The sequence below is a fragment of the Prunus mume genome, linkage group LG7 (genome assembly GCF_029339155.1).
Source record: "Prunus mume cultivar Tortuosa linkage group LG7, ASM2933915v1, whole genome shotgun sequence".
In the NCBI taxonomy this organism is placed as follows: domain Eukaryota; kingdom Viridiplantae; phylum Streptophyta; class Magnoliopsida; order Rosales; family Rosaceae; genus Prunus; species Prunus mume.
Window position 1 is genome coordinate 3,398,028 of NC_142704.1, and position 26,070 is coordinate 3,424,097.

The window sequence follows — 26,070 nt, forward strand, 5'->3', positions numbered from 1 at the left end:
GTATTTAGAAATTTATTTTTATATCTCCGGTTCGAATTTCCCACTCCGAATTTCATAAGAGGAAAAGAAAAACTCTCTATCCTTTTTTTTTAAAATAAAAAAGGGGGGACAAGCCCCAAAACAAAACCCGAAACCCTATTCAGTACCAATCAAACGGCCCCGAGGAAAAGAAAAACTCTCTATCTTACAAAAAAAAGAAAACACATAATAAGAATATCATAAAAGAACAATGCCGCTTTTTCAGTTAGATTAGGGAAAAGGAAAATAATAAAAAAAGAATTTATGAAATACTTGGCGGATAATAATTAGCCCACAGACATTATGATTGGAGCATAATCATCAAAGGTGATGTTAATCACAAGTTATATACAAATCAACCTGAAAAATAAAATATTATAATATAACACTCAAAATGTAAAAGCCCAAAGGCCAGCATAATATTACGTAACCAAGTAAAACATGGGCTGGTAAGGGTAAAAGAGTCATCTCAAGTACAGAGCTGAGCAACTCTATATACCAAATAGTCAACATGAATGAGGTCAAACGTTTTCCATGAACAGAAGGACCTTCCATTAGCTTGTCTTTCTGTAAGAGTCTCTTTCTACGGGTACGCTTCCTCTCTTTCCTTTTCTTTTTTATTTTTATTTTTATTTTTATTTTTAATTCTGTTAGCTTTTTATTAAATACCATTATCCGTCTCAAAGTATTTCATTGTTCTTATGCTGCAACTTGCTTGATATGCTTTATAGCCAGTCGATGAATTCATGTAAGTTTTAATTTTGTTTCTGCAAGAATTTTAAGTGTCTTGTGATTTTGATCAGATTCAAGAAATATGAAGGTTCTTTTGAGTGTTTGTGTTTGCGTGCAAATTACCTGTGTATAAAAATCTCAACTTTTGGTGGTATTGAGCTGGGTGGTTGTAACTTTTAGTGGAGAATTATGGTTTGATTTGGGTTGAAATTGAATAGAGTTTATGTATTGAAATCCAAGTTATTGAGACACGCTTCTTCCATTTCATGTCTTAATAGATAAGATTCTCTTTGTTTTTTTTGGGGGGTTTAAAATCATGGGATGCAGAGAATTATAGTTGTGGATCTCATGTAATTTATTGTGAGTGATCAGAACAGCTTTTTGGGTGGTCATATTGTGTGTATGGGAACAGGGTTAAAAAATTTGGAGGGGAGGATAGTTAAAAGCATCGCTATTGGTAAATATGACGGTGGAGCAGAAAGCAGAAGAAGGATTTTCATGGTGACTCAAATTTAATATTAGGAGGGTATTGTTGAGTTGGGCTAAGTTGTATTCTTCTGCGGTAGAGAATACATACAAGTTCCTTGATGTTATCTCCAGGTTTTGGCAAGAAAAATGCTTATGCATACTTTATTCTTTGTATAGTTTAGTTTATAATTGAAATTTTGCGACATTAAATTATATGTATTGAATACTAACATATGCACAACACACCCTATTTCTAGGATTGAGAATTAGGACTTCCGTTGCTCGACATAGTTAGTGCCTATCGACAAGTATCTAGACTAGAATTTTGGTTCATAATATTCCGCAAATGTATCTTGGAATCAGTGTTGTAAGTTTTTGTGAACTTAGTTGAAATAGATCTTAACTATTTCTTCACCTCCAAAGTCCTAACTCTGTTCTTCAATTTCTAACATAACCACCCAAAAAGTTGTTCTGATCAGCCACGATAAAGTACATGAGCTTCACAACTATATTTCTCTGCAATACATCTTCATATGATGCTGTGGTTGGATCTAATTTGCAGTTTTTGTTCTATACATGCTGATTATCAGTTCTTATCTCATTTAGCATATTATGGACATAGGTTTGCACCCTCTTCTATAAGTGTAAGTAAGCTTCATGGATGATAGACTTGGAAACATAAAGATCATCAAAGATCATTTCAAAGCATCCGCACCTAGTATTGACTCTCTTCAGGACATAGCTTCTTCATCTGTTTCACAACCAAGAACTGATAATTATTTGAGGTATTTCTTTTTCTTTTGAAAATGAAGAACAAAAGAAACAAAGTGAAACAAAAAAGTGATTTAATTTGAGAGACTGTATGTTAATTTAAATTCAGTTTGCTTAATCTGGTGTAGCATAGGTCTCATAGCCGTTTGTGGAGTAGGAAAAAATTAAGAAGTGCAGCATACATGTTGAAGTTGAACTTTTTTAGTCTGCGGGGACTGCCTTGGGGGTCTAGCACTGATAGCGAGGAAAAGGTTGATTCAGTAACTCTTGCAGTTCTCAATTGGGTTTTATGAGATTTCCATGTCCATGACGACTAGATTTGCTTTAACTGGCAGGTTGTGCTAACTGCTGTAGAACTAGAATCACTTCGATCGGATCTTGCTGATTTAGAAGAGAAGGAAGCTCACTTGAAAGCTCAGTAAGAGAACTTGATGGTTTTACCATTGAAATGTGATTTAGCTCTTAGCACACTACATACTATTGCTACTTCTCTTGGCCTTTTAGTTAAATTCTGATGTACCTTGATTGCAGCATAAATACCCCTAACACAATGTATGGCTGACTCTCTGCCAAAAGTGTTCGAAAATTTTCATTTTTGAACTGAGTTCTTATATCGCTTTGGGGCTAGACATGGATTTGTTTTCCTTTTGGGATAGGTTATTTGGAGAGAACTGCAATTCTAGCTGAAAATCTGTCTTCTTCGTATCAACCATGACAGGCTTATGTTTTATTGTTTAGATTGGAACACGTTGATGAAATTCTGCGATCTGCTCGTCTCTCTGGCTATTTGTACATCCGAAATGTAATGACTACCCTAAGTTAAATTTTACTTTGAGCCTGTACTTAGCGGATGATACCAATTATGTTTTTTTTCCTTCTGATAGAGGTGGAAACCGCTACCAGGAGAACCTCCCCCTCTTGATGATACTGACGTTGATGACTGGCTTCCTCGCTTTGTTGTCTTGCAAGGGCCATGCATTTTCTTCTACTTGTTTTCCACAGGTAAATAATCACTGTGTCATAATCCTTAAGCATTTATTTTATGAGCGTTAAGAATTTCTCTGCTGTTGTGTGGGAATAAGGAATGATTTGACGCTGCATTAACACCTCATAGTTTGATTGGTTGGCCATGATGTCGCATTTGCTTTCATTGTGTTTATCTATAGTAGTGTGGAAGACCACTGATGAGCTATTTTTTTCCTCTTTTTCCAGATCTGAGTCCTCAAGACTCCACCCTATTATCTGATATTGTTGAAATAGGTCCCTTGCCAAGCGTTACACGAGATGATGAAGGAACACAATATGCATTTTATATCTTAACTATTCAAGGACTTCGATTCGAGTGCTCAAGTGCTTCTAAGGTACAGGTAAGCCAGTGATTTGTTTTGCAGTCTGTTGTTCTTGAAACTATGCCAATTCATTTGACGTAGATTTCTTTTTTTCTCCTTTTGGTTAATAACAACTTGTCAAGTTCTGTATGATCAATCCTACAATTACTTTTCTTCCCAATTTTTCTCAGGTGGACTCCTGGTTGTCAGCACTACAAACTGACTGCAAATTGGGGGGTTCAGATGCCACCACAGCTCCAAATGGCGCATGTGAGATGTGAAATGATACACTTTAGTTCCAGGAAGTTGTAAATAGGTAGAAATTTAAGTTGTCATTACATCCATTCATATGTTATGTACATAAGAATAGCATCTAATTGAAGCAGCAATGTTAGTACTGATATGTTACGCTTATTTTAGAAGTTGACATTTTCTCAACGTGTCATGTCTTTAAGGAAGATGAGACGCTATCTTTGCTATAATACTTGTATTTTCATTTAAATAAAATAAAATTGATAATGGTAACCAGAGAATAAAAAAGCATATGTGGAATATTCTCTAATGATGCACAAATTAGCATAAAAACAAAACAATTCACAAGCACCACCTGACAATATTGAACAACAAATTGCTTTATGCAAAGTGGCAATCTAAGATTGGAACCAAAAAGTGTGGTGTTGAAGTTTGATTAACCCAAGAAAGATTTGATTGTTGCGTATGCTTTGGTGGCTTGGCTGCCTGCAAGCACAAGATTCATTCAACCAAAGCAAGTGAACCAATCATGATTCATGTGGTCATCTAAATACAGCTTTCTAACAGTTAACAATAACCGTGTGTTCACCCCATATGTCTTTGTTGGGGGAAGAAACCTAAAATGAAACACAAACTCAACCAACTACCATTGTACTCCAAGGTGGAGATCTCTTTTGGGTTGGGCTCAACATTCACGTAAAACAAGAGACGGATCCAACTCCAATACCATTGGATGAATACTGATTTGCAGATAAATGCTTTTACCATTGAGCTATGAACTCGTTGGCTGTGAAGGAGAAGTAATACACGCCTGTCACTGTTAAAGTGCGACTTTGGAGCAAATCTTTCAAGCTGGACGAACACTTTGTCTCACCTCACCTTTTATTTTTTTGCTTGTTACCAAATTCTCACATAAAATCTTCTATTGTGGACCACGTGAATCACAATAGGTAGGTCAAAATTCCAAACATCCCGACCATAGAACAGTGTGTGTTACAGGAACTTAATAAAATCATATAAATTGAAGAAAGGTCCCAAAGGAAGGGAGACAATGGACCCCCATAAAAAGAAAAAGAAAAAGAAAAAATTTAGGGTGGTGGATTATCTACTTACTTCTGCCTAATAAATCACCAAAAAGGATGTGCTCTGTCACATTTTCACCTCTTGTTTTTTTTGGTGAACAAGCTCTTGTTAGAATTGAAGAATAAATTAATTTAATAATTTTGACCTTTTTTTTTTTTTGCCACGGCCCAATATGCGCTATGTGAGGAAGTTTCCTAGGGTTTTTTTTTTCTTTCTTTTCACCATTTTTCCCATTGAAGGTAGGCTGGGTAGTGAAAGGCTTTTCAACTGACTAACTCAGGCAGAGCTCATCGTATACGTCAAGTATCATAATGCAAAGAAGCTTCTTACTTATTTAGAGGAACTGCCCTTTTTCTATCCCACAAAAAGGGCCAAGAAAAGAGAGAAAAGTGCTCCTTCACTTTTCTTTTTATATACTTATTTCTGACATGCATGGAACTTTTTTTTAAAATTTATTTGAAAACCATTTTAGCGTATTTTTGGTTGGTGTAACTTATAACCATATTAAACAAGGTAATATCCCATAATTATATTAATATAACACAATTATTAAATGTATATATTTTTTTAATACAAACGATATTCTACGTTAATCTAATCTAAACTATAAAGAGAGATTTGAACTGGGTGTAATCCACTCTGTACCAACTTAAGCCTATATCTTCACTATCAAACGTATATTAAATATGTAATTTCATTGCACTTTCATATTATTGGGTTGACGCAAGCAATTGATACCCGAATCAAACCCGATCTCTTATTTTATTTTGTTTTTAATCATTTCGGCTTAATGTTTTTTTTTTTAGTAAACGAAATTCCCTTCTTCTTTTTTCATCATTTTTTAAAACCATACCAACCGCACAGCGGAGAAAGCCCAATTGGGCCAGCTCCAATTCTAAACCGGTAGTTGGTTCTTACGCATCGTATCGCATTCGCATTTCCCCGTAGAGTTCGGATAGGTTTTGACTTAACCACAAGCTACAACTTACAAGCAGACCCCAACCAACCCCTCATATATTCCCATACAACTCTCTCTCACTCTCTCCACACAACTGATACACACTCTCTCTCTCTCTCCCTCCTCTCTCTCTTCCTCTGAGCCCTTTTCAGCTATTGAAAATGAGCTCTCAGATTTGCAGATCCGCTTCTAGAGCTGCCAGGTCCTTCCTCTCTGCTGCTCCTAAGAGCTCTCGTTTCTACTCTGGTAATGTTTCATTGCTTTCATTTCCACTCTGTTTTTAGCTTTACTACGTGCTTGTTTGGTTTTAATGAAATGTTTGGTCCTTCCCGTAAATTTGGAGCTAGATTCTTTGATCTGTGAAACCACCATCTGTTTGTTTATATGGAAGCAAAAATTCGAGCTTGACCAGGAAATGAGTAGATTGGATTGTTTGGTTTGAGCTTTTACTTTTCAACACGAACTACTTTCCAGGAATTGCTTTCCGTCAAAACTGAAAAACTATACTTTTCCATGCAATCATTGTTTTTGTTTATTGACAATTACAATTGGGTTTTTGCAATTCCTCCTCTTCTTTGATGATTGATCTGTTTCTGGATTTGACATCATCGATCCACGTCCGGCATCAAGCGGGACACCGATCTTGTGGGTCCCACCTACCAACGGTTGATATGTCAGTTCTTAGATTTTGATTTTATGATTGATAAGTATGGATCTTTTCATGTTATGATTGATTAGCCGGTAGCTACATATCATGATCAGTACTCTAACAGTCCAACGGTTGAAATAACAAAAGTTTGATCGACTAATTAAATAGCACCCTTCCTATAAAAGTGTTAGGTTTATGTATATATTATGATGTTGTGCTTTTGTTAGTACCTTTATATGTGTTGGGTTTTTCCCAGTTGTTTACTTTTACCCACGAACAATTTGGGATGATATTTGTGTGTAATTGTGTACCTTGCATTTTGCAGAAGGGCGAGCTGTAGCTGCTGCTGCAGCAGTAACCTTGAGTTCAAAGGTGCCTGTCTTTGCTTCAAATTTTGGAAGAGCTGGTTCCGAAAATGCGTCTAGAGGATGGATTTCAGGAGCTCTTGCCCTTCCTGCAGCAGGTATTGAAAAAATCAAACTCAATTTCCATTTTCGTTTTCTTCTTTTTACCATGGTATGATTTTTTGTTTTTTAAATTTGCTCATCTAGACCAAGATCATGCGATCTTCTACAATAATTATTTTAATAGTCCTAAAAGTAACAATATAAAATATTTATATGCTGATTTGTAAACAGGATCCTGTTTTTTGGATTGTTAGATTTGCTTTTGAAAGTGGGACCTCTGTTTTTGTGATGCTATATAAACATTTCTTTTTTAAAGTGAGAGCAAAGGGGAATAGGAAAGGAGATGATGGTTTGGCAGTAAAATGTATCTGATCTTAAAATTTGTTGTCCATAAACGAAGAGGGGCATTGTCCCTTGCCAAAGTTTTAGTATTGTGGCTTCCTGGTCCTCTTCAACAACAACCATACTGTGCTTAGCTTAAGCATAGAAAAGGGTTAGAATATTTTGCTTGGGATGTTTTCTTGGCTTGACTTTCTTCCCTAGTTTCTCCCGACCTGACATTGCAGTTGGATCCCCAAACATATGTTATCTATCATCAAACTTCCGCACTGATCAAATTTTATGTCATTCTTCCATTATTAAAAGAATATCTTTGCAATAGCATGCCCGGATGTATTCTTTTGATTGCAGTCTTTACAAACTTAATCCTAACACTTCCTTTGGTTTCTTTTTTCTAATTTCTATAGCTTACATGCTCGTCGACCAGGAGGTTCATGCTGCAGAGGTACTTTCAATACCTTATGTTCCCTTTTTGCTCATTGTTGATTAATATTTCTTTTCTTTCTTCTTACAAAGCTTTTCTTCTCTCATCAGTTGGAACGCACTTTCATTGCTATAAAGCCAGATGGAGTTCAAAGAGGACTGGTAAAGTTTAACCATTTGACCTTGGTTTTATTCCCCTGAACCTGAAGTATGGCTGACACCTTTTATACCTTATTTGTGCTAAGCCTTTTATTTCTTTTATTCCAGATTGCAGAAATCATATCCCGATTTGAGCGCAAGGGTTTTAAGCTTGTAGGCATAAAAGTAGTTATTCCTACGAAGGATTTTGCACAGAAGCATTATCATGATCTGAAGGAAAGGCCATTCTTTAATGGTCTATGTGACTTCCTTAGCTCGGGACCTGTTATTGGAATGGTTAGTAGAACTAGAATTCACCTCAATATGACAAACCTTCCATTTGGCCAAACTCATTTTTCGCGAACCCTTACAGGTCTGGGAAGGAGAAGGTGTGATCAAGTATGGTAGAAAACTCATTGGAGCCACAGACCCACAAAAATCAGAACCAGGAACTATCAGAGGTGATCTAGCTGTTGTTGTTGGAAGGTAATGATTTTGCCATGCAACTCTCTAATTCTAACTTTTAGACTGGAGCAGCTAAATTGAGCTGGTGTTACAGCTCTGCTGCATGTATCTCTTTGATCTCACAATCTGTTTATGCTTTTGCCATGCAGAAATATCATCCACGGCAGCGATGGGCCAGAGACTGCCAAGGATGAAATCAACTTGTGGTTTAAGCCAAATGAGTTGGTTAGTTACACCAGCAATGCAGAGAAGTGGGTGTATGGAGAGAACTGATTGAATTTTTTGTTTACTGTGATCTTCCGGCAATGTAGGTCCCACGTGAAAGAGTGGGGAAAGTAGAGGTTATTGTTAGAATAAAATTGTTTCCATTGAGGTGAGTGTAATTGTTTGCAGCTATTTTGTACCCTAATCAATAAATTTCTTCACCGATTTCAAATAATCCTTTACCTCAGTTTTGCTACATGTAACTGCAGTCTGCAGAGATGCGTTTTACTTGATTTACTTTTCCCCTAGTTTGAGGATTGGCATGAAACTTCATGTATGGAAATGTTAAATTTTAATAGCTAAAGAAATGTTGTTTAATGCCATTGAAAAAGATCATGGGTTTGAGTCCTAGCGTCCGTATATTGTGTAAGTTTAGTATAATTTTGCCCCTCTCAAAAGGAAATATCCTTTTATAAAAATAAAAATTAAAAATTAAAAAAATTAAAAAGCAGCACAAAAAAAAAGGGTCCATTGGTTTTTTTTTTTTTTAAATTAATTTTTTTCTCCTGAGCAAACAAGAAGGGTCAAACATGTGCCAATGTTTAGAAAGAGCTGTCTGATTAGATACACTCCTAACTAAATCCAGTTTCCTTTTTCTTTTGAATTAAAGATAAAATGCAGTAATAATCATTGCCATGGAACCTTGTTGTTCTTTGAACAACCAGGAAACCCAATTGAATAAAAATAAAAATAGTAATCCCATTAGGAATTGGACAAAAGAGTTAAAAATTTTGGTGTATGTGGGATCAAAGCGCTAGTGAACAAAAGCGACTTATGAAGAAGCGCTTTCAAACATGCCTTCACAATTTAGGATTCTTAATGAAGGCACTTACAAAAGTATCAATCAAAATCAAATGTGACACCCTTTTTTATATGCATTGTATGGCATATATGATTGACTAATTAATATTGATTTTGTTAAATCAACCACAAAACGCATTAGACTAAGAAAATTCAAAATTAGAACATAAAATCATAATCATTACTAAGTAATATTGATCTTTATCAATATCAAGTTTTATGATTTTATCCAATCAAATTTTTTTATTTACATAAATAATTTTTTTATTTTAAACACTCATATCATAATTGACCAAGTCAATGACAATCTACGCGATTAAAAAATTCTATTTTCAGTAAGAATGATCGTACAGATGACGTGGCCGAACCACCCTAGCCAAGCTAAGACAGTACCTTCTCAACGACAACGCACCACAGTAGTAGTCATTGCTCTATGCCGCGTCAGTACACGACTTACCCTACGCCACGGTGGTTCCAGCCCAAAAGGACATAAGACGCTTTATAGAAAAATCAAGTTCATTATTACTCCCATTGGATTCGGAATTGACGTCCGCCGAGAAAACCCACAGCTACTTGACAGCCTTTCCTTCCACTATAAATAGTAGACCTTCATCTCTCAACGCTTATTCTTTTTCACAAAACACGAAAATTGCTCTCCTTATCCTTATAAGCCCTAACCCTAATTTCGTTCAGAATCCCTTCCCGATTTACGATTCTCGATCGAATTTCTGCTCTCTAAAATTCGGTAAGTTCTCCTTGTTAAATCTCTCTTTAATATTGTATCAATTAGCGCATAAAGTTTGCACTTTTTTCAGCTGAATTTTTTGAGACCTTTTCTGTTTGGTTATGAAAAATCCAGCAAAAAAATTGGTTCTTTGTTATGTGATTTCGGTACTTTAGGTTTTTTTTCTCTGAACGAATACTTAAGCTGAGATTTAATTGTGTTTTCTCTTTCGGATTCTTATTGCTTTCTCAGCAACCAAGCAGTATTATTGGTGTATTTTGAACTTCGTTTGTACCTATTATTGCAAACTCCGTCTCATCTTATAATGTTTAAATATGAAACCTTTTTTTCATGATTGGTTGGTTGGTATAATCATCTAGGATTTTTTTTTGTTCAGTTGTTTTTGCTGTCAATTTTTATGTGTAGACTTGTTGTTATGTTTAAATCAGATGGCGACTAAACCACTTACAACTGAAACAATTGCTCTGACTGAGAAGAAGATGGACATGACATTAGGTATTCTTTTAACCCCCCCCCCTTCTCTTTTCTCATCTTTCATTGTATTCTTTATCCTTTATGAGCTAACGTGTGATAATGTGTGATATGTAGATGACATTATTAAAATGTCAAAAGTTGCTCCAAAGGGTAAGAAGCAGCAGCGAAGGGCTTCGGTAAGTTGCTTTCTTTCTCTCTTTTTCATGTTTTAAGAGAAAACAACTGTTACTGAAATGAAATATTCTCATAGCACAAAATTGTTGAATAGTATCAAATGTCTCTCCCTCTGCAGAATAAAGCCCAGAATTTTGTAAAAGGTGCTGCTCAAGATAAACCAGCAAAGCTGCGGCGCTTTATGGACGCAAGATCTTCCATTAGACAGGTAGGTGAATGATATTGCTGAGTTGAATTCTAGTTTTAATTATTTTGTGCATTGTCACTAACATATTGTCTCGTTATTTGGTTCAATATGTTAATCAGGGGGTTCTAGCTCAGAGAAGGTCAAATTTCCAGGGGAACCAATTTCCCATTGTTGCTGAGGCTGCACGAAAGGTAGCAGTTGCTCCTCTTCGCAATAGAGCTTTTAATCGTAACCGGGTACCTAACTGGAAACCAAGGTATGAACTTCTAGTTTTGGAAGCTTGCAATGCGTTTTGGTTTTTAGTTCTTAATTGGTGGCTCCCAATAATTGGTACCTAATTGTATTTATTGTGAATTTACTTTATTACAGGTAAATATTGGTGCTTCTATATTAGTGATGACCTTCTGCCATTTGCTTCGGATAAAACATTTCAACTCCCATTATTGTGGAACACCTGCATATATTTTGTTTATTCGGCAAGAAGTCAATTTGGGAGTGTTTCAAAGTGTTGATTGTTTCTGTAGATGCCATCCAGAATAGATATCCGCATTATAAATTCTCAATTTGCGATCTGCAAAGTTACCATATGTTGAGTGGTGCATATCTCAAATTATTATGGACATTCTTACAACTGGAGATTTGTGGGGTTGAGTTCACTGGTCGGTAATGGGATCACAAGACTTGGACAGGGATAAGATTTGCAAGATACGGAAAAAAGTGAAATCAGTTTGATTACTTGAAGTATGTAGCACGTAGCTTGAGCATTATGTAACGTTGGATAGAGCATGTACTGAGGGCTAGTAACTGTTATGCATTCTAAGTGGCTCAGTGTTTGATAGGATTAACTTGTTGACGTGTTGACATGTTCTTCTATGTCAAGTGGGTGTTACTGTAGTTTCCCTAACGGGTTTGGAAGTTAGAACATGTTCCTTGGCTTTGAATTCAAGATATCACCATCTCCTGTTTTTCAGTTCATTCTGAATATGCTGGCTTTCTGCAAGTTATTAAATCACTAGTCCTTCAGATGTGATTTATAGGTCCAGCTTATTGACATGTTTTTCTATGTCGAGTGGGTATTACTGTAGTTTCCCTAAAGAGTTTGGAAGTTGGCACATGTTCCCTGGTTTTGAATTCAAGATATCACTATCTCCTGTTTTTCAGTTCATGCTGAATATACTGGCGTTTCTGCAAGCTTTTAAATCACTAGTCCTGGCGTGTGATAGGTCCAGCTATTCTACCCATTTTGCTTTAATATTTTCTCTTCAGTTGACCTTGCAAATATGTATTAACAATGTCTATGATCTGGGAGGCAACATTGGAGAGTTCTTCTCCTTTGTGATGAACCATAGGGTTTTCGGGAAGCTTCTGTCTCATGGAACTTTTCACTTTTTCTAGTTTATGCTGACTGATACTTACACCTTCCTCCTCTTTGTTTCCTGGGGTATTTATTGCCTGCTGAATGGATGGTTGAGTCTCCTCTGCTTTAAGGTGCAATGGGTTGGAATTAAAGTGGATAATTGCACAACCAAACATCAGTTGCAGATTACAAAAGAACAAACTAAGCAACGGTTGTGTTTCAGGTTTTTTGTGTATAGAAATTTTGTTAAATGGGATAACAGAAGGGGATTAATATTCAGCTGATGACTGTCGAGTAGAGGCCAAGCCTTCTGCCCCCTTGTTGTTTTCCAATTCTTTTAGTGGTTGGAAGCTGTGTCCTGTAGTATGTTTTGTGGTCTACAAGTGGTTGGAGAACCATAACTTGTCGTTCAACAGAAGCTCCAGTGGCTTCCACTCTCGATCTGTTTGCCTGCTTAAGCTGGGATCAGAAATTCCTTGGGGAAGGCATTTTACCCATTTGATGAATGGGATGTTCATTTAGTTTAATGGCAAATGAACCCCCTGTTGTGATTCATCAATTCTGCTGCCATGTGAAGTTGTTTTGTTGAGGGTTTCTGTGAGGAATATGTTTGCTTGGTGAGGCTTGAATTCAGATGAAGGTTTGTGGTTAGAAGTACCTTTTGCAGACTAAAACGGAACCACACTGCTGAGAGAACATCATTTTCCTACAACTGTTTTTTCCTCTAATGGTTTGTCGCATTAATTGGATATGTTTAGAATTGTGATGGTAAGGCACTTTAACCTCTCATCCAGTCGAATGCATATCTGCTCGTGATCCCCTTGCAATTACTTGGTGTTGGTGTAGGCGTATTGATAGCCATCATCTCTGTTGTCTAAGTTAGCTAGCTTTTTTAAGGTACATGGTATTCAATTCTTCATCCATTTTTTCTATTTCTGGATGCAGGGTTGGTGGTCCAATTCTTCAGAGAAGGGCTGGAAATGTCTACGGTACTAAGGTATTCTTTCTGACTTAATGGTGACCTTTAGATTTTTTTCCCTTCAACATTATCGAGTGTTAGTGGCTTGTGTGGTTGAGTAATCTATAATGAGTGCGAGTTAAAGAATCGTGGTGGTAAATGATTGGCTTTCTTTGGTCATGCTTGAGAAATCTTTAATGAGTGTGAGTTGAAGAGTCCTGATGGTGTATGATTGCCTTTACTTGGTGATGGTTAAGAATGGACAATGAGCGTGAGTTGAATAGTCTTGATAGTAAATGATTTCTTTGTTTGGTCAATGACATTGTGGTTTCTAAAAACTTGTTCATTGGGTTTTAGCAATCCACCAATTTGGTGGAAGCTTTAAGATTCTTTGGAGTATAAGGAACCAAATTGTAGTTTTTGTTTACACTCTGGATATTACACTTTGGAGTTCCTTTCATATATGTTCTTTGTGAAAGTAAATCATTGTGAGAAAAGAAATTGATTTTGACCGGTATTATTAGTGGTTCATCTGGAATCTGAATAGATGCCATTTGATCTCTGTTGCTTATGAAGTCAGTGTTTGGTGTGCAGCTGTCACTTCCTCAACAGCAGCAGCAGCAGCTTCGGCAGCAAGAGAATGCACTTCCTAAGCAGAGGCCTCAAACACTCGATTTGCTCTTTGCAAACATGAAGGAGCAAAGGATGAGGGCCCAACCACGCCAGAACAATGCCGTACCTCGCAACATTAGGGGTGTCCAGCAGAGGCCCCCTTGGGGAAGAGGCGGACGATTTGGCAACTGATTCATACGCATAATGTGCCAGCTAGAAAGGGGATTGAACGTCTACTTTGTCTAGATCCCAATGTGTAGCTGATGGGGGTTCATATCCAAAATATATTGGGGCCGTCCGACTTTTGTTGCCTTTATTTTTCCATTTTTATGACTTTGGAAGACTTTGTTTTCGTTCGTGTTTCATTCACTGACAATGTGTGTATATATGGTAGCAGTCTCTTCTGTTGTGGACAACTGTGTAATTCATGCTTTCAAATACCATTTTTTCTTGGTATAATCCATGTTTTTATGATTTTCTGATGTCTCTTTCACCCTCAACATTTTGTTATCCTGTTCGATTGTGCCGTTGTTTCATGTTATCCGTTCGATTGTGCCAATGTTTCTTTTGGTGCAATTCACGTTTGAATATCTGGTCTCTGAAAGTAGGTAAGTTCTTCGAGTGTTCTCCAATGTTGGACAAGGTTTCAGTAACCGTAAAAGATTGTTCTTAGAATGCTAGCGCAATATGATTTTAATCTGAGCTTCCTTCTATATTCAACTGCCCAACAGTTGATATTTCCATAAGCAAACTAGATTATAAATTGGTATCAGATTTGACTGTTTAACTGCCAGAAAGTGACATTCCGTTCTTAACTAACAAGAGGATGAAGACAAATGATTAAAAATATCAAACACACTAATTCCTCGGCTCTGAGTTGTTGGTATGTACACAAGTATATAAACCATCCTAAAAAAAAAAGTAAAAACATCTATGAATTGCGTGGAGGTACTTGAAAAAGAGGAGGCTCAGTTAACTTTGTATTTGGTTCTCTTTTTTTCTGCAGCAGCAGCCGTATTTCCAAACAAATTGAGATGAAAAGAAAAGTAAAAAAGATACACAAAAATGTTATCATCAACCCTCTTGCTCCATTTCCTTTATAAAGCCCAAGGAAAATGTTCACAGGTGCAAGCACAATCACCAGTCTCCCCACCCAATGATGGATCTTGTTCCAGTAGTCTTGGGCCTTGCTGCTACTGGATGGCCTCACAATGAATTGGCATATCTGATCAAATCGAAAACAACCCCAACAAACAAGGAAAAAAAAAGTAAAAAGATGTTCATTAGTTTCGAGAATCGAGCACATAACTTTGGTTGCTAAGATAAATACTCTTAACCTACAAATCCGTGTGGAACCGAAAATCATAGTTAAGTATGACTTTGATGAATATTTTGTATTATTTTGAGAGGTTTAAGATAAGGGGAAAAAAACACCTGAAGAACACTGAGTACGAGGATAGCGAATCCAAGGACTCTGTGGTAATTAAAGTCGGCATGGATGAGATCGTAGAGTGTCCTTCCAACAGCCACAGCAGCAAGACCAACAAAGAAGCCCACAAACTGAACTGATGAATGAAGGTAGTACCATAAAGGCTCATACTGCCTAAAATGTCTGGCTATAGGAACTCCAAATGGAATGATTATGCCCCATCCAGTTATAGCCAATATTCCATGGGTCAGCTTCATGCTTGTGCTGTCTACAAAACCAAGATATATAGCACCTGCATGCTTGTACTATTAATTCAATTTCAAATTTGGATCATATTGGTTAATGATCATGTTGAAATGAAAACCCCTAATAACCCATGGCCAAGATAATGCTATTAGATGATCACTAGACTCCAAAAGCTTAAATTGTATGTCTTACAGAACAAATATAATGGAATTGTGTGGCGACGATGGGGTTGGAAGATTCGATATTAGACAATCACTAGGCTCCAAAAGCTTAAATTATCAAGGAAATAAGCCAATAATGTATATCAAGCTAACAATTACGTAATTTACATGGAGAAGCTGACATGTAGACATAGAGAAGCATATAGGTTAAGGCTCCATTATGGGAGGTTTAGAACACTGTCATATAGAGAAAAATACAATTTCCCCAAAAACTTAAAGCGGTCTAAAAATGAGCTAACAGTGTATGTCAAGCAAATAAATATGCATGTGTGTATGAGAAATGAATTGACAAATGAACCAACCTTTGGAGAAGTCAACTGCCAAGGCGCTTCTGTATTTATGCTTCGGCAGGATATTGTTCTCAGCAGGCTTGCCAAACCCGCAAGCAAATAGAAATGGCTGCCGACTGAGACGTTGGGGAAACTGGAGTTGAAACCCCAGGTAAATTATTTTGTCCTTGAGAACAATGGTAGGTGTAACATTGGTGAATTTCAAGTCACCTTTATCTGGTATCACTTGTTCACTGGTCATACGTCCACTTAGAAAATACTGTTTTACCGTGCCGGATTTACCATCGTTGTTCATCCACCCCACCACCGCACTCGAACCGACCATCATCCCGTCCATGGACACCCCAACCGAGATCCAGTTATTCTCATGTATCCCCATTAGTACGACGGTAACAACGGCATTCTTATCTTGATAAAACTGTCACGACATACCTTGTGACGTCATGTCATGCGATCTTAAAAAGTAATTATTTGATTATGAATGAAAATGAGATGTGAAATGAGATGATGGTGATCACTTACGCTAATGCTGTAGCCGTGCCAATCAAGGGTTGAACATATGGATTTAGGGATGTCATGGTAGGGTGGAAGAAGAACATTTGAATTTGTAGTACAAAAACTAGGCACTACAATAGTTGTTGCATCATTCCGACCAGCATTGACCAAGCTCTTCTTTGGCTCTAATAACAGTATCATCATCATGTATATGAATACATCGGAAAATCTTAATATCAAGTAATTTGAGTTCCCCATGATCACCATATATGATCAAATTAATTATAATAAAAAAGAAAGGGGAAGAAAATCTATATTCTGTGAATTTGCATGTTGATCATGATGAAAAAATCTATAAATAAAAAAGAAAGATATGACAAACTTAAATAAATTTAATTTTTTTTTCCCATTTTCTTTAAAATATACTTTATGATGTTGGAGATGAAATGCCAGTTTATGAAGAAAACAGGGTTTGAATTCGAACATGGATGAAGACGATCGATGGTTGAACTCAATGTAGAGTGCACAGTGTTTCCCGCCATTTTGCTTCCAAGAGATGGTAGCAGTGTCCGACGTCCACTAAATTTCCTGCACCTCTCATGACCGCAAGCTGTAACAACCAGAGATATATAGAGTAGAACTGGTCAACGAGGTCCTACATTTTATCCTCCCAATAATAACCAAATTATATAATCCAAACACAAAGATAACCGATTGGAAATCAAAATACATATAATGCTTATACCTATTTTAACAAGTGATATGCAATTACTCAACCGTTTATAACTTGTGTGAGGTTGTTCCGGTCACTTAGTTGTGTTGAGTAAAAGAATAATAAATTCAGTTACTCAATACTGTCACGTGGCATGAACAATTCCACACAAGTCAAAACGATTTCCTTGTTTTGCTCTACGAATTCTCCTAATAAGGAAGATTTATGTTTTGGCTTCTCTACATATCCAATGTTGTTGAAGAAAATGTTTCTTTTTGTGATTATTTTCATTAAATGTTTCTTTTTGTGTTTTGGCCTCTCTTCCATACCTGTCGCTGGTCTTGTCCCAACTCATAACGTCTAATAACCACCTCTCGTTCCTCATCTTTATCACCACAAAACCCATACACAAACACAGAGACCTCCATTGGTCCATTACAAATTATAGCCTATAGCTTTGTTCTTTACTCTTGGTGGGTTCAAACTTCGATCGAACCCATTTCAGAAATGACTTTAATAAACCTCAGCTCCCTATCCCCATGGCTCTCTCGTCTCTCTCACTCCTCTCCACCACTCCCCATTATCACCACCAACGCAACTAACGCCTTGCTGTTCAGAATCCAAACTACTTCCATCAACTTCTCCAAGCTCCTCACAACAAAAGCGTCATTGGGTGAGAGCGAAAGTGGTAGTGGGTTGGCAGAGGACTCTGTCTCCGAGTTGTTAGACGATGAGTTGCTTAGTAAAGTTTCGGGTGCTAAAGACGCCCAAGAAGCACTCCAGATGATCGCAGAAATTACTGGGAGAAATGGTGGTTTAGTGAGTGCTTCTGATTGTTGTGCTATTGTATCAGCTTCCCTTAAAAGGAACAACCCTGACTTGGCTCTCTCTGTTTTTTATGAGATGCGTGCAAGTTTTGATCAAGGTATTGGTTTGGGTTTTAACATCAGTTGCTCTTGTGTTTGGAAGACTAGCATTGTTTTTTATCATAACTCAACATTCCAATTTTCAATTGGATTTCAAAAAAGGAATGGGTTTGTCTATTTATGTTCACCTATGCAAAGCTTGCCTTGCTGACAGTATTGCTGAATGGTAATCTAGAATACATACAACTTATGCCAAATGGGAGTGTGTGTTTGTAAGAAATTTACGGCTGAATTCCATTTCTAAATTCATCTGTTTTTTTTTAGTACATTACTTGTGGGAAATTAACTAGGGGCATTGATCACTTGTTCTGGGGCAGGTGTTAATGAAAATGGCCCTTTTGTTGAGAGGTGGAAGTGGTCCAGACCAGATGTACGCGTATACACATCATTGATTCTGGGTCTAGCTGTATCACTGAAAGTTTCTGATGCCCTTAGGATGATCAACAATATTTGCCGAGTAGGAGTATCTCCTGCTGAGGAGGTAAAAGCATTTCTTTTTTTCTTTTTAATTTTTGCCGTTTTCTTTCAGCATTTGGTTTTTCCCCGAGCAATTACATTTGTATTTTATAAGGAAACTATGATAAACTCATAATTGCCAGCTTTAACTGCCCCTCACTTGTTTCTGTTGGCTGATGTCGGTTTTAAACTATTAATTGATTGGTTTTCAATTTTGGACACTTGAAACCAGTAGTCAGGAAATAAGACACTCAAATCATTGTATGTACTTTAGTTGTCTTCTTTTCCTTTATTCAATTTGTCTTGGACACATGTGAAAAACATCTGACTGGCTTTAATGTGGTTTTCAGGTCCCATTTGGGAAGGTTGTTAGGTGTCCAAGCTGTATGATAGCTGTTGCTGTGCACAACCACAACATGGTATTCAGGTATGCATGTCAAAAACCTGTGAACTCATTTTTGAGGAATACATGAGATGCTTTGTTCAAAGCAATGGTACTCATGCCACAAATCTGGTGCAGATAGTGTCGTGTGCAAAGTGCTGCTACCAATACGAACTTATTTCTGGCAACATAGCTAGTATTGAGTCAGAAGAAATCAGGTGGGTTTATTTATCTGCTTTTGTTTAGCTGGTTAATATTGACTCTCTATAGTTTCTCTATGTTTGAGAACATGCGCAAGAGCATTTTCCGTAACCAGTGTGTGCACGACGATCTTGCTCTGAGTTTCTCAGAGAGCTACGGATTAATATGATTTATAACAGTTATACATTTTTTAGCAGAGACTTGTGAACTTGATTACAGTGTCATTTATTGGAATACACATCAAACTTATCACATGTTAATTCTATGTCAATCACACAGCTAATATATGTGTGGTGTTGATCCTGGGATATTGACTTTTTCTAAGGATCTCCTCCTGCCGAACGCAGCATGGATGTTCCAGCTTGGAAAAGGGGGCTAAGATTCCTGCAAATAATGAAGCAAAGTGCTCCTGCAGCTGTTCACTCCATTGTGGTATGATATTATTCATTATGAATGTTCAGTTTCCCATTTTATATCCATGAAATTCCACCTATATCATATCTATGTTGTTGTTGATCATCATTTTCCCTCTCCTTTTTCAGGTTCAAACCCCTTCTGGTATGGCTCGTACAAACAGGTTTGCTACTGAAACAGTTGATCTCCCAGCACAGGAAGGAGAAAGGGTAACTATTGCTCTAGCAGCTCCATCAAGTGTTTACAGAGAGGTGGGCCCCTTAAAATTTAGTCCTAAGGCTCCCAACTTTTATCCTGGGGAGCCTATCTGCCTGACTAACCATGAAGATGGCCGGGAATCAAAACTATTAAGAGCCCCTATAAAAGACGGAGGATCTTCGCTAACAAACCCCTCCATCCTTTTTCCAATTGTTGCTGTTTTGGCTTCTGGAAATGCTGCCTCTGGAGTTATAGACCCCAGCCTTCCCCAATTCCTTCCAGTTGCTGCAGTGGCATCTCTTGCTGTTGGAGTTACTCTGAACACATTGGTTTTCCCCCAATTGAGTCGTGTAAGCAGTAAGCTAGTAAATTTATTTTTTTCCCATTATAAGTGTAAATTGTGATACCCAAACCCCCATCCTCGCGCTTCTGAAAAGGGAAACAAAAAAACAGATCATTATTAATTGAAATTTCAGGTCCCTTGCAATTAGTATTTGGTTTCTTCACCCCTTCACAAGTAATGAGGGTCTAACTTTTAAATTCTTTAGGTACGCTAGATGTTTGAGGATTATGCAAGTAGTTTTGTTTACTCAATCTAACATGGTTTGTAATGTTTACATATATTCCATTAAAGACATTTCTTGAACAACTCAGAAATGTATGTTGTTCATAATATACTTGCTTGTTTTGTCAGCTTCCTCGGAGATTGGTGGATACAGTTGCTATCAAGCAGCAACTTTTATCTCAATATGACACACTCCAATCTCGTATAAAGAGCCTAAAAGAAGCTGCTGAGAAAGAGGTAAGCCTCCACGCTAGTTGTGACTGTGATTTATTAAACTTTACAGTGGAACATCCTACATGCATGAAGATTTTTGTTGATTATTTTGTCTCAAAAGTGAGTAGCTTTGTGATCATAAAAAAGTGGCCTAATCTCTAGCAATCTGAACAAAAAAAGGGTTATTCAACAATTTTGTGGCAGAAATCACGTCTTGCCCTTTTCCTTTCATGCATAATTAACTGAGTGGATTGAAGATATAAGAAAGATGTTCACTTATTTCCTGTGCAGGTCTGGATGTTGGCTCGGATGTGCCAACTTGAGAACAAAATTTTCACCGTAGGAGAGCCTTCTTATCGGTGAAACTCTCTAACATTATTGTTCTTCCTTTCTTAACTAGTAGTATGATTAGTTGAAATTATTTTATGCTTGAATGTTTTTTTAGTGATGTAGCAAATAACAAGTTAGCATCGGCCTCTGCTTTCAACTTCACTAGTCTGAAACAAATTTGTTTTTCAATATCTAGTGCTCGAAGAAGTAGAGTCAAAAGGGTTCGAGAAGGCTTGGAAAATTCTCTCAGGGGACGGATTGAACTTATTGACAGCTATGCAAGAGTATGGTTTTGTCTTTAGACACAACTTAACTCCCCCTCCCCTCTAAATGTTGTCGACTAATATAGCTATGCTGTTCACTTATCAGATTTCTTCAATAATCGAAATTGAGGTAGAATTGGACTCTGATGTTCTTGCTGCTGAAGCAGCAAGCAATGTGGTAAGCTCAAATTAATTACATAGTTCCTTCCCTTTGATATGCCTTTATACAAGCTAACTAGGTCATTCTTATTTGCAGGAAAATATTGCTGAACAGATACAGCAAACCATGGAGCTAGAAAATCTTGAAGAGGCATCTCCTTACTTTGCATTAACCAAAAAAAAAAAAGGAATTTATAATATTCATTCATAAAAGTAAAAGAAAGAATATTATTTGGTTCATGCATTTGTTTGCTAATCATATATACTTTTCTCTGCAGAGATGGAGAATACAAGTTGAAGCAAATGATGAGGCAGAAAGACTTCTTAGTTCCCAACCGATGCCCACAGAACAGGTGTAGGAACTAAAATAATGAAATGATGAAGCACATGGTGATAACTCCCAAAATATCTCTCTGGTTGAATCAATCAAAGGGCAGAACCAATTTCCTATCACATTCCATGAAACAATGCTGAAGGATATAGGACGTTTGAGAAGCTCTGCCCTGGCATGACTTTGTGGAAAGAGCTTGGCCTCTTCAGGTGCTGCTTGTTCATGTCCTGCTGAAGAGCGTCTAACTTCGGTGGTTTGATTTATGAAGGCATTTCATGTCTATAGAGAACAAACTGACAGTGTTCATTGAAATTTCCAATTGATCACCACATTTGTAAGTGTTGCAAGAAAGCTGCCATTTGATATAAATAAAGTTTTTATTTCTATTTTTGTGGACATTACTGTCAAAAATCTGATGCTCTGTGTGAAGAATAGAACCCTATTTTTAACTTTTAATCAACTTTGAATGCAACTAGAAGACTTTTTTCGGATCAAAGGTCAGAATGATTCTCTAACTTCTCTTTTTTCCTTTTCGATAATCACTTGCTGGAGTCAACAAACTTACAGAGATTACAACTGTAGGTACAGACACTGCCAAAATCATGTTTACAGTAATGAAAATCAGGTTTTAGAAAGCAACCTGCCCTTCTCTATACTAAGTAAGATGACATGAGATTCCAGCTAATTTTCATGTGAGAAGGCATCGATGCCACGAACCGAAGGATATCTGGCTTTGAACAAACTGCAGGGTGCAGGTTGTCTAACTTCTGATCCAATATAAGAAGGAACTTAGCAATATTAGGGAGTACAAGCTCTCTACAGTGCAGATGTAACAGAGGGACTTTCGACAGAACACTTCCTTTCTGCACATCCAGACCTGCTGGCCTCCGCAACTTGTATGGTAGCCCAGATGTTGGCTCAATATCAACGTGAGGCATTTGTTTCCATCTCCGGTGTACAAACCACCCGTACTTATAGTCGCCCACAATTGGTGTTCCGAGGGCTTCAGCACAATGGACACGGAGCTGTACAGAAATGGCAGAGTTGAAATCAGAGACAGCCTAAAATTCAGTATCGACCAATGTTTTAGGAGACAGAAAAGACTCCAGACAGTTTAATGCTCTATAGCTGCAGTATCACCCTAAATTCATTGTACCTGATGCTTCCTGCTAGTGAGTGGACGTAATTCGATCCATGAGCATCCATGTATTGTGGGACCAAGCACCCGATATTGAGTTATAGCCTTTTGGGAAGCTTCTAATCCTGATTGATGAGCCAAGATGACCCTTTCTGTCTTCCCATTGTCAAGAAGCACCTGCAACCAATGACAACATAGATACAATCACATTATTCTTTCAACATTACATAAACCTGGAAACTGAATTTAGAGAGTGATAGAGAACCTTCGAGAGAGGAGCACAAATTAAGCCTTCCTTTTCCTTAGGAGAGCCTATGACCAATGCCCAGTACCTCTGATATCTTGCTTCACATGCATCATCCCAAGCCTAAAATTACCCAAAATCCTATCAGCCTTAAGAATAAAATCTTTAACAAAATTACATATGCATAGTGCTAGCAACACAAGTTATAACACCTGACACGATGATTTCCCCTTATTGAAGTCAGTATATAACCACTGCAGAAGAGAAACACTTTCTTTTGTTCTCCCCATTAAGTGGAGGCCACTGCTCTCTCTGTCAAGCCGATGAACCTATAAAATATGCAAACGGGGAAACAGAGATGAGCTAAAATGTTGGAAATGGCTACATTAATTGGGGAATGAAATAAACTCAAAGGAGATCCGAAGAGTCCAAGACTGCTCTAGAATACAGCACGGGTTTCTCCTCGAATTTGATTTAATATGAGTCGCAGAAAACTAAAATCTTACCAACTTAGGACCTTCGTTATTACCATAAGATAATGCTGCTGCTGCCAATGCATCCATGCTGTTATGAACTGGCAGATTACCCTAAAAAAATCATTACATGTACAGAAATCAAATGGTGGTAAAATAAAACAGTAGAACCCTACAACAAATGTCAAATGGCGCTCCATGGATTCTAACCTTGACAGGCAATTTCGGGGGCTTGTTCAGCACTATTATAGCAGAGTCCTGAAATATAACCAATGTATATCAGAGCTAAGAAACCAAAACATCGAACAAACAAAAACTCAATAAGTGTTTAAACTTCAAAACATGCCTTGTACTTGACACGCCTCTGCAAATACTCAATCTCATCAGCATTTGGATACAATGTTCCACTTGGTATGCAGTCAAATCTCCTTGAAACCCTACTCTCCGCAACCGAAACCGGTACGTATACTCTTGCCCCTACCTCCATGACCTCACTAGGCCTAATCTATTTGCAAATTAAATTAAACCCACATCAAATTAAACACAATCAAACACACCCACAAAGCTCAAGCTTCTAAACATGGCAAAAGCAAGCATCTTTACCTTTCTCATGGGTTTCATTTGCCCTTCCTTTTCAATCAAACCTGGGCATTCCATCTGAACCTACAAAATAAAATTGAATTTTAAAAAATTTAAATTAAAAAAAAAAAAACGTAATTTTCGAAAAATGATAATAACACTACAGTGGTTCTCACTTACAAGGCCTTGCTTGAAATGGGACTGGATGGTAGATTCGTAAATCCCATCGAAGTAATACTTGACCCAACTGACGGCGGTGACGCGCGAAACGACGCCGTCTTCATGAGACCTCTTCCCCGGCAAAGGGTGGCCGGGGAAGGGCGGCAACGACAGGAGCTGCCTGGGCTTCGGGCCTTCCTTCGGTGGGCCCAACCTGGCCACATGGTTCGACACCCGGATAAGCGTTCCGGCGCTTTTCGCCGGCGGAGGGCATACTCGAGAATATTCCCTCCTGGCCACGTGGCGGCAAAGGACGCGGGTGCCCCTTCTCCACATCGTTTTACATGTCGTACTGAAGGCAACGACACGCGGGAGTGAAGAAGAAGAAAGAAGGTTTGATGGGCCGAAGTGATTGGGCTTGGGTTGGGCCTATGGGCTTTCTCTTCGGTGGGCCTAACACACGCAATTATTTTATTTACGACAGGGAACGGTTTGTCGTATTTAGGTAATCGGGGTTGTAAGCAGGTGTCTTATGCCCAAATTGTGGTTTAATTTAATTTATGTTTTGATGAATGAATGATGAGGATGAGGAGGAGGAGGAGCTGTAATGTGACATTATTAAATGGAGCGATGCAATACATAGCTAACAAGCCAGCCACGTTTGGCTTTTGCACAGTACATATTAGCTTTCAACTATTATTTTAATTGTTATGTTCTTCATTATATCATCAAAAGGATCACAAGATGGGACTTTAATTAATCAGCTTCCCTTTCCTATACATCCCAATACAATATGTTAGAGAAGTTACGACATGTTGATAAGAGAAGTTGCGACGCATTATAAGAGGCGAAAAGATATAAGAGAAGTTTTGGGAGGAAAAAAAAAAACTGTACTTGTTTAATTTTCAATATTGCTCATGTTTGGTAAAAATGGGCTTGATTTGCATATCAGTGGTCGTAAGTTCGAATTATCTATGGTACATTGATAGTATGTGTACCCTATCAATAATTTAAAACTATCAATGCAAGTATTGATTAAATTTTGAAAAATTAAACAAAACACGAAAAATGAACCAAACCGAACCTAGTAGTAGATGTAAGAAATTTATACATGCACCCTATACGGCATGAACAAAGGAAGAAAGAGGTTTGCAACCCAACCATAAAAAAGTCCACAAATTATAATGGAAGGTCACCTAATTTTGCATGTGTGAGGTTTCTCATTGGGTTGAATTTAAAAAGCATAAAATAAACATAGAAAACATAAAAAAGAAAAAGAATGTTTATAGAGAATGTGCTAATAATAATTTCCACATGAACATTGATGCACCGTAATGATCATCTATATTAAAAATACGTTTAGGACTTTGAATTCTGATGAAGTTAGTGACCAAACGACCTAACTTCAATTGCAAGAATAATTTAAAATAAAAATAAAAAACCTTTTTATTTATTTTTTCTTTTCTTTTTCAACCCCATGCATGCACGTCACCTTAGTTTCCGTAGACTTTTTGCCTTCCTGGGTGAATAAAGTACAGAACCTTAATTTATGCCTTTTAAATGGGCCGGTGGCTCCGTGTTTTATCCGCTTCCTGAACATTCACGAAAAGCAGCAGGTTTTGAATTTATTTGCAATTACGTGTTCTGCACTTCCACAAAAAGCCATGCAGTCCCTTGTGATCACAGCTTCACAAAAACAAACACGTATCCACTCAAATAAGTAATGCCAAAACCTCAATGGATAAAGGCCCACTTTTTCTTTTTATTATATTTTTTTATTAGATGGTGGAGCTTTGATTGCATTGTGATTTTGGCCTTTTTAGAATGAGACCATTCTTTTGTTTTGGCAAATGTTAGAATGAGAGCTTATTACATAATTACATAATTATGATTTTTAGTGTTTGATTAACAATGAGAGAGAGAGAGAGAGAGAGAGAGAGAGAGAGAGAGAGATCGCACTCATTGGCTCTTGAAAGGTGAATCAAAACTTTATGACTGAAGAGTTTGAGATATCTTTCTAATATCTAGAATATATTCTTCAAT

The 26,070-nt window shown here is 37.4% G+C and overlaps 6 protein-coding genes across 10 annotated transcripts; 4 read left to right on the forward strand and 2 right to left on the reverse strand.

Annotated features, from left to right (window-relative positions):
- The first annotated feature begins 533 nt into the window (after positions 1-533).
- On the forward strand, positions 534-3,755 carry LOC103337781 (uncharacterized). Of its 5 annotated transcripts, none has more exons than XM_089041061.1 (8): positions 534-607; positions 1,825-2,003; positions 2,123-2,240; positions 2,325-2,407; positions 2,728-2,791; positions 2,874-2,991; positions 3,202-3,356; positions 3,509-3,755. In XM_089041061.1, the coding sequence occupies exons 2-8, from the start codon at positions 1,876-1,878 to the stop codon at positions 3,596-3,598; spliced, it is 756 nt and encodes a 251-aa protein (XP_088897187.1). In that variant the 5' UTR covers positions 534-607; positions 1,825-1,875; the 3' UTR covers positions 3,599-3,755. The 5 variants fall into 5 exon arrangements, with proteins under 5 accessions (XP_088897187.1, XP_088897185.1, XP_088897186.1 ...); XM_089041059.1 differs by having other exon boundaries at positions 1,841-2,003; XM_089041060.1 differs by lacking the exon at positions 534-607 and adding an exon at positions 616-766 and having other exon boundaries at positions 1,841-2,003.
- A 1,702-nt stretch (positions 3,756-5,457) lies between these two features.
- On the forward strand, positions 5,458-8,470 carry LOC148915242 (nucleoside diphosphate kinase III, chloroplastic/mitochondrial-like). The gene is made up of 7 exons (XM_089041064.1): positions 5,458-5,856; positions 6,585-6,722; positions 7,413-7,450; positions 7,540-7,590; positions 7,696-7,863; positions 7,940-8,052; positions 8,181-8,470. Exons 1-7 carry the CDS (start codon positions 5,772-5,774, stop codon positions 8,302-8,304), a joined length of 717 nt encoding a protein of 238 aa, XP_088897190.1. The 5' UTR covers positions 5,458-5,771; the 3' UTR covers positions 8,305-8,470.
- A 1,174-nt stretch (positions 8,471-9,644) lies between these two features.
- Positions 9,645-14,062, forward strand: LOC103337740 (uncharacterized). Its single transcript, XM_008240910.3, has 7 exons — positions 9,645-9,841; positions 10,270-10,336; positions 10,430-10,491; positions 10,608-10,697; positions 10,796-10,932; positions 12,979-13,030; positions 13,586-14,062. The coding sequence occupies exons 2-7, from the start codon at positions 10,270-10,272 to the stop codon at positions 13,793-13,795; spliced, it is 618 nt and encodes a 205-aa protein (XP_008239132.2). The 5' UTR covers positions 9,645-9,841; the 3' UTR covers positions 13,796-14,062.
- A 412-nt stretch (positions 14,063-14,474) lies between these two features.
- On the reverse strand, positions 14,475-16,650 carry LOC103337782 (cytochrome b561 and DOMON domain-containing protein At3g61750-like). The gene is made up of 4 exons (XM_008240952.3): positions 16,312-16,650; positions 15,802-16,207; positions 15,038-15,324; positions 14,475-14,828 (listed from the first exon to the last, which is right to left on the reverse strand). Exons 1-4 carry the CDS (start codon positions 16,549-16,551, stop codon positions 14,535-14,537), a joined length of 1,227 nt encoding a protein of 408 aa, XP_008239174.3. The 5' UTR covers positions 16,552-16,650; the 3' UTR covers positions 14,475-14,534.
- A 714-nt stretch (positions 16,651-17,364) lies between these two features.
- On the forward strand, positions 17,365-21,601 carry LOC103337741 (uncharacterized). The gene is given in 13 exon segments (XM_008240911.3): positions 17,365-17,921; positions 18,240-18,403; positions 18,729-18,777; positions 18,780-18,805; positions 18,899-18,978; positions 19,309-19,393; positions 19,504-19,923; positions 20,268-20,375; positions 20,643-20,710; positions 20,878-20,965; positions 21,051-21,122; positions 21,201-21,254; positions 21,382-21,601. Coding segments are annotated over 13 exon segments (1,713 nt in total). The 5' UTR covers positions 17,365-17,503; the 3' UTR covers positions 21,463-21,601.
- Positions 21,602-21,995: 394 nt separating this feature from the next.
- LOC103337742 (Pseudouridine synthase family protein) lies at positions 21,996-24,375 on the reverse strand. Its single transcript, XM_008240912.3, has 9 exons — positions 24,049-24,375; positions 23,893-23,952; positions 23,636-23,794; positions 23,500-23,547; positions 23,323-23,403; positions 23,029-23,145; positions 22,838-22,939; positions 22,591-22,749; positions 21,996-22,459 (listed from the first exon to the last, which is right to left on the reverse strand). Exons 1-9 carry the CDS (start codon positions 24,361-24,363, stop codon positions 22,085-22,087), a joined length of 1,416 nt encoding a protein of 471 aa, XP_008239134.2. The 5' UTR covers positions 24,364-24,375; the 3' UTR covers positions 21,996-22,084.
- Positions 24,376-26,070: the final 1,695 nt, after the last annotated feature.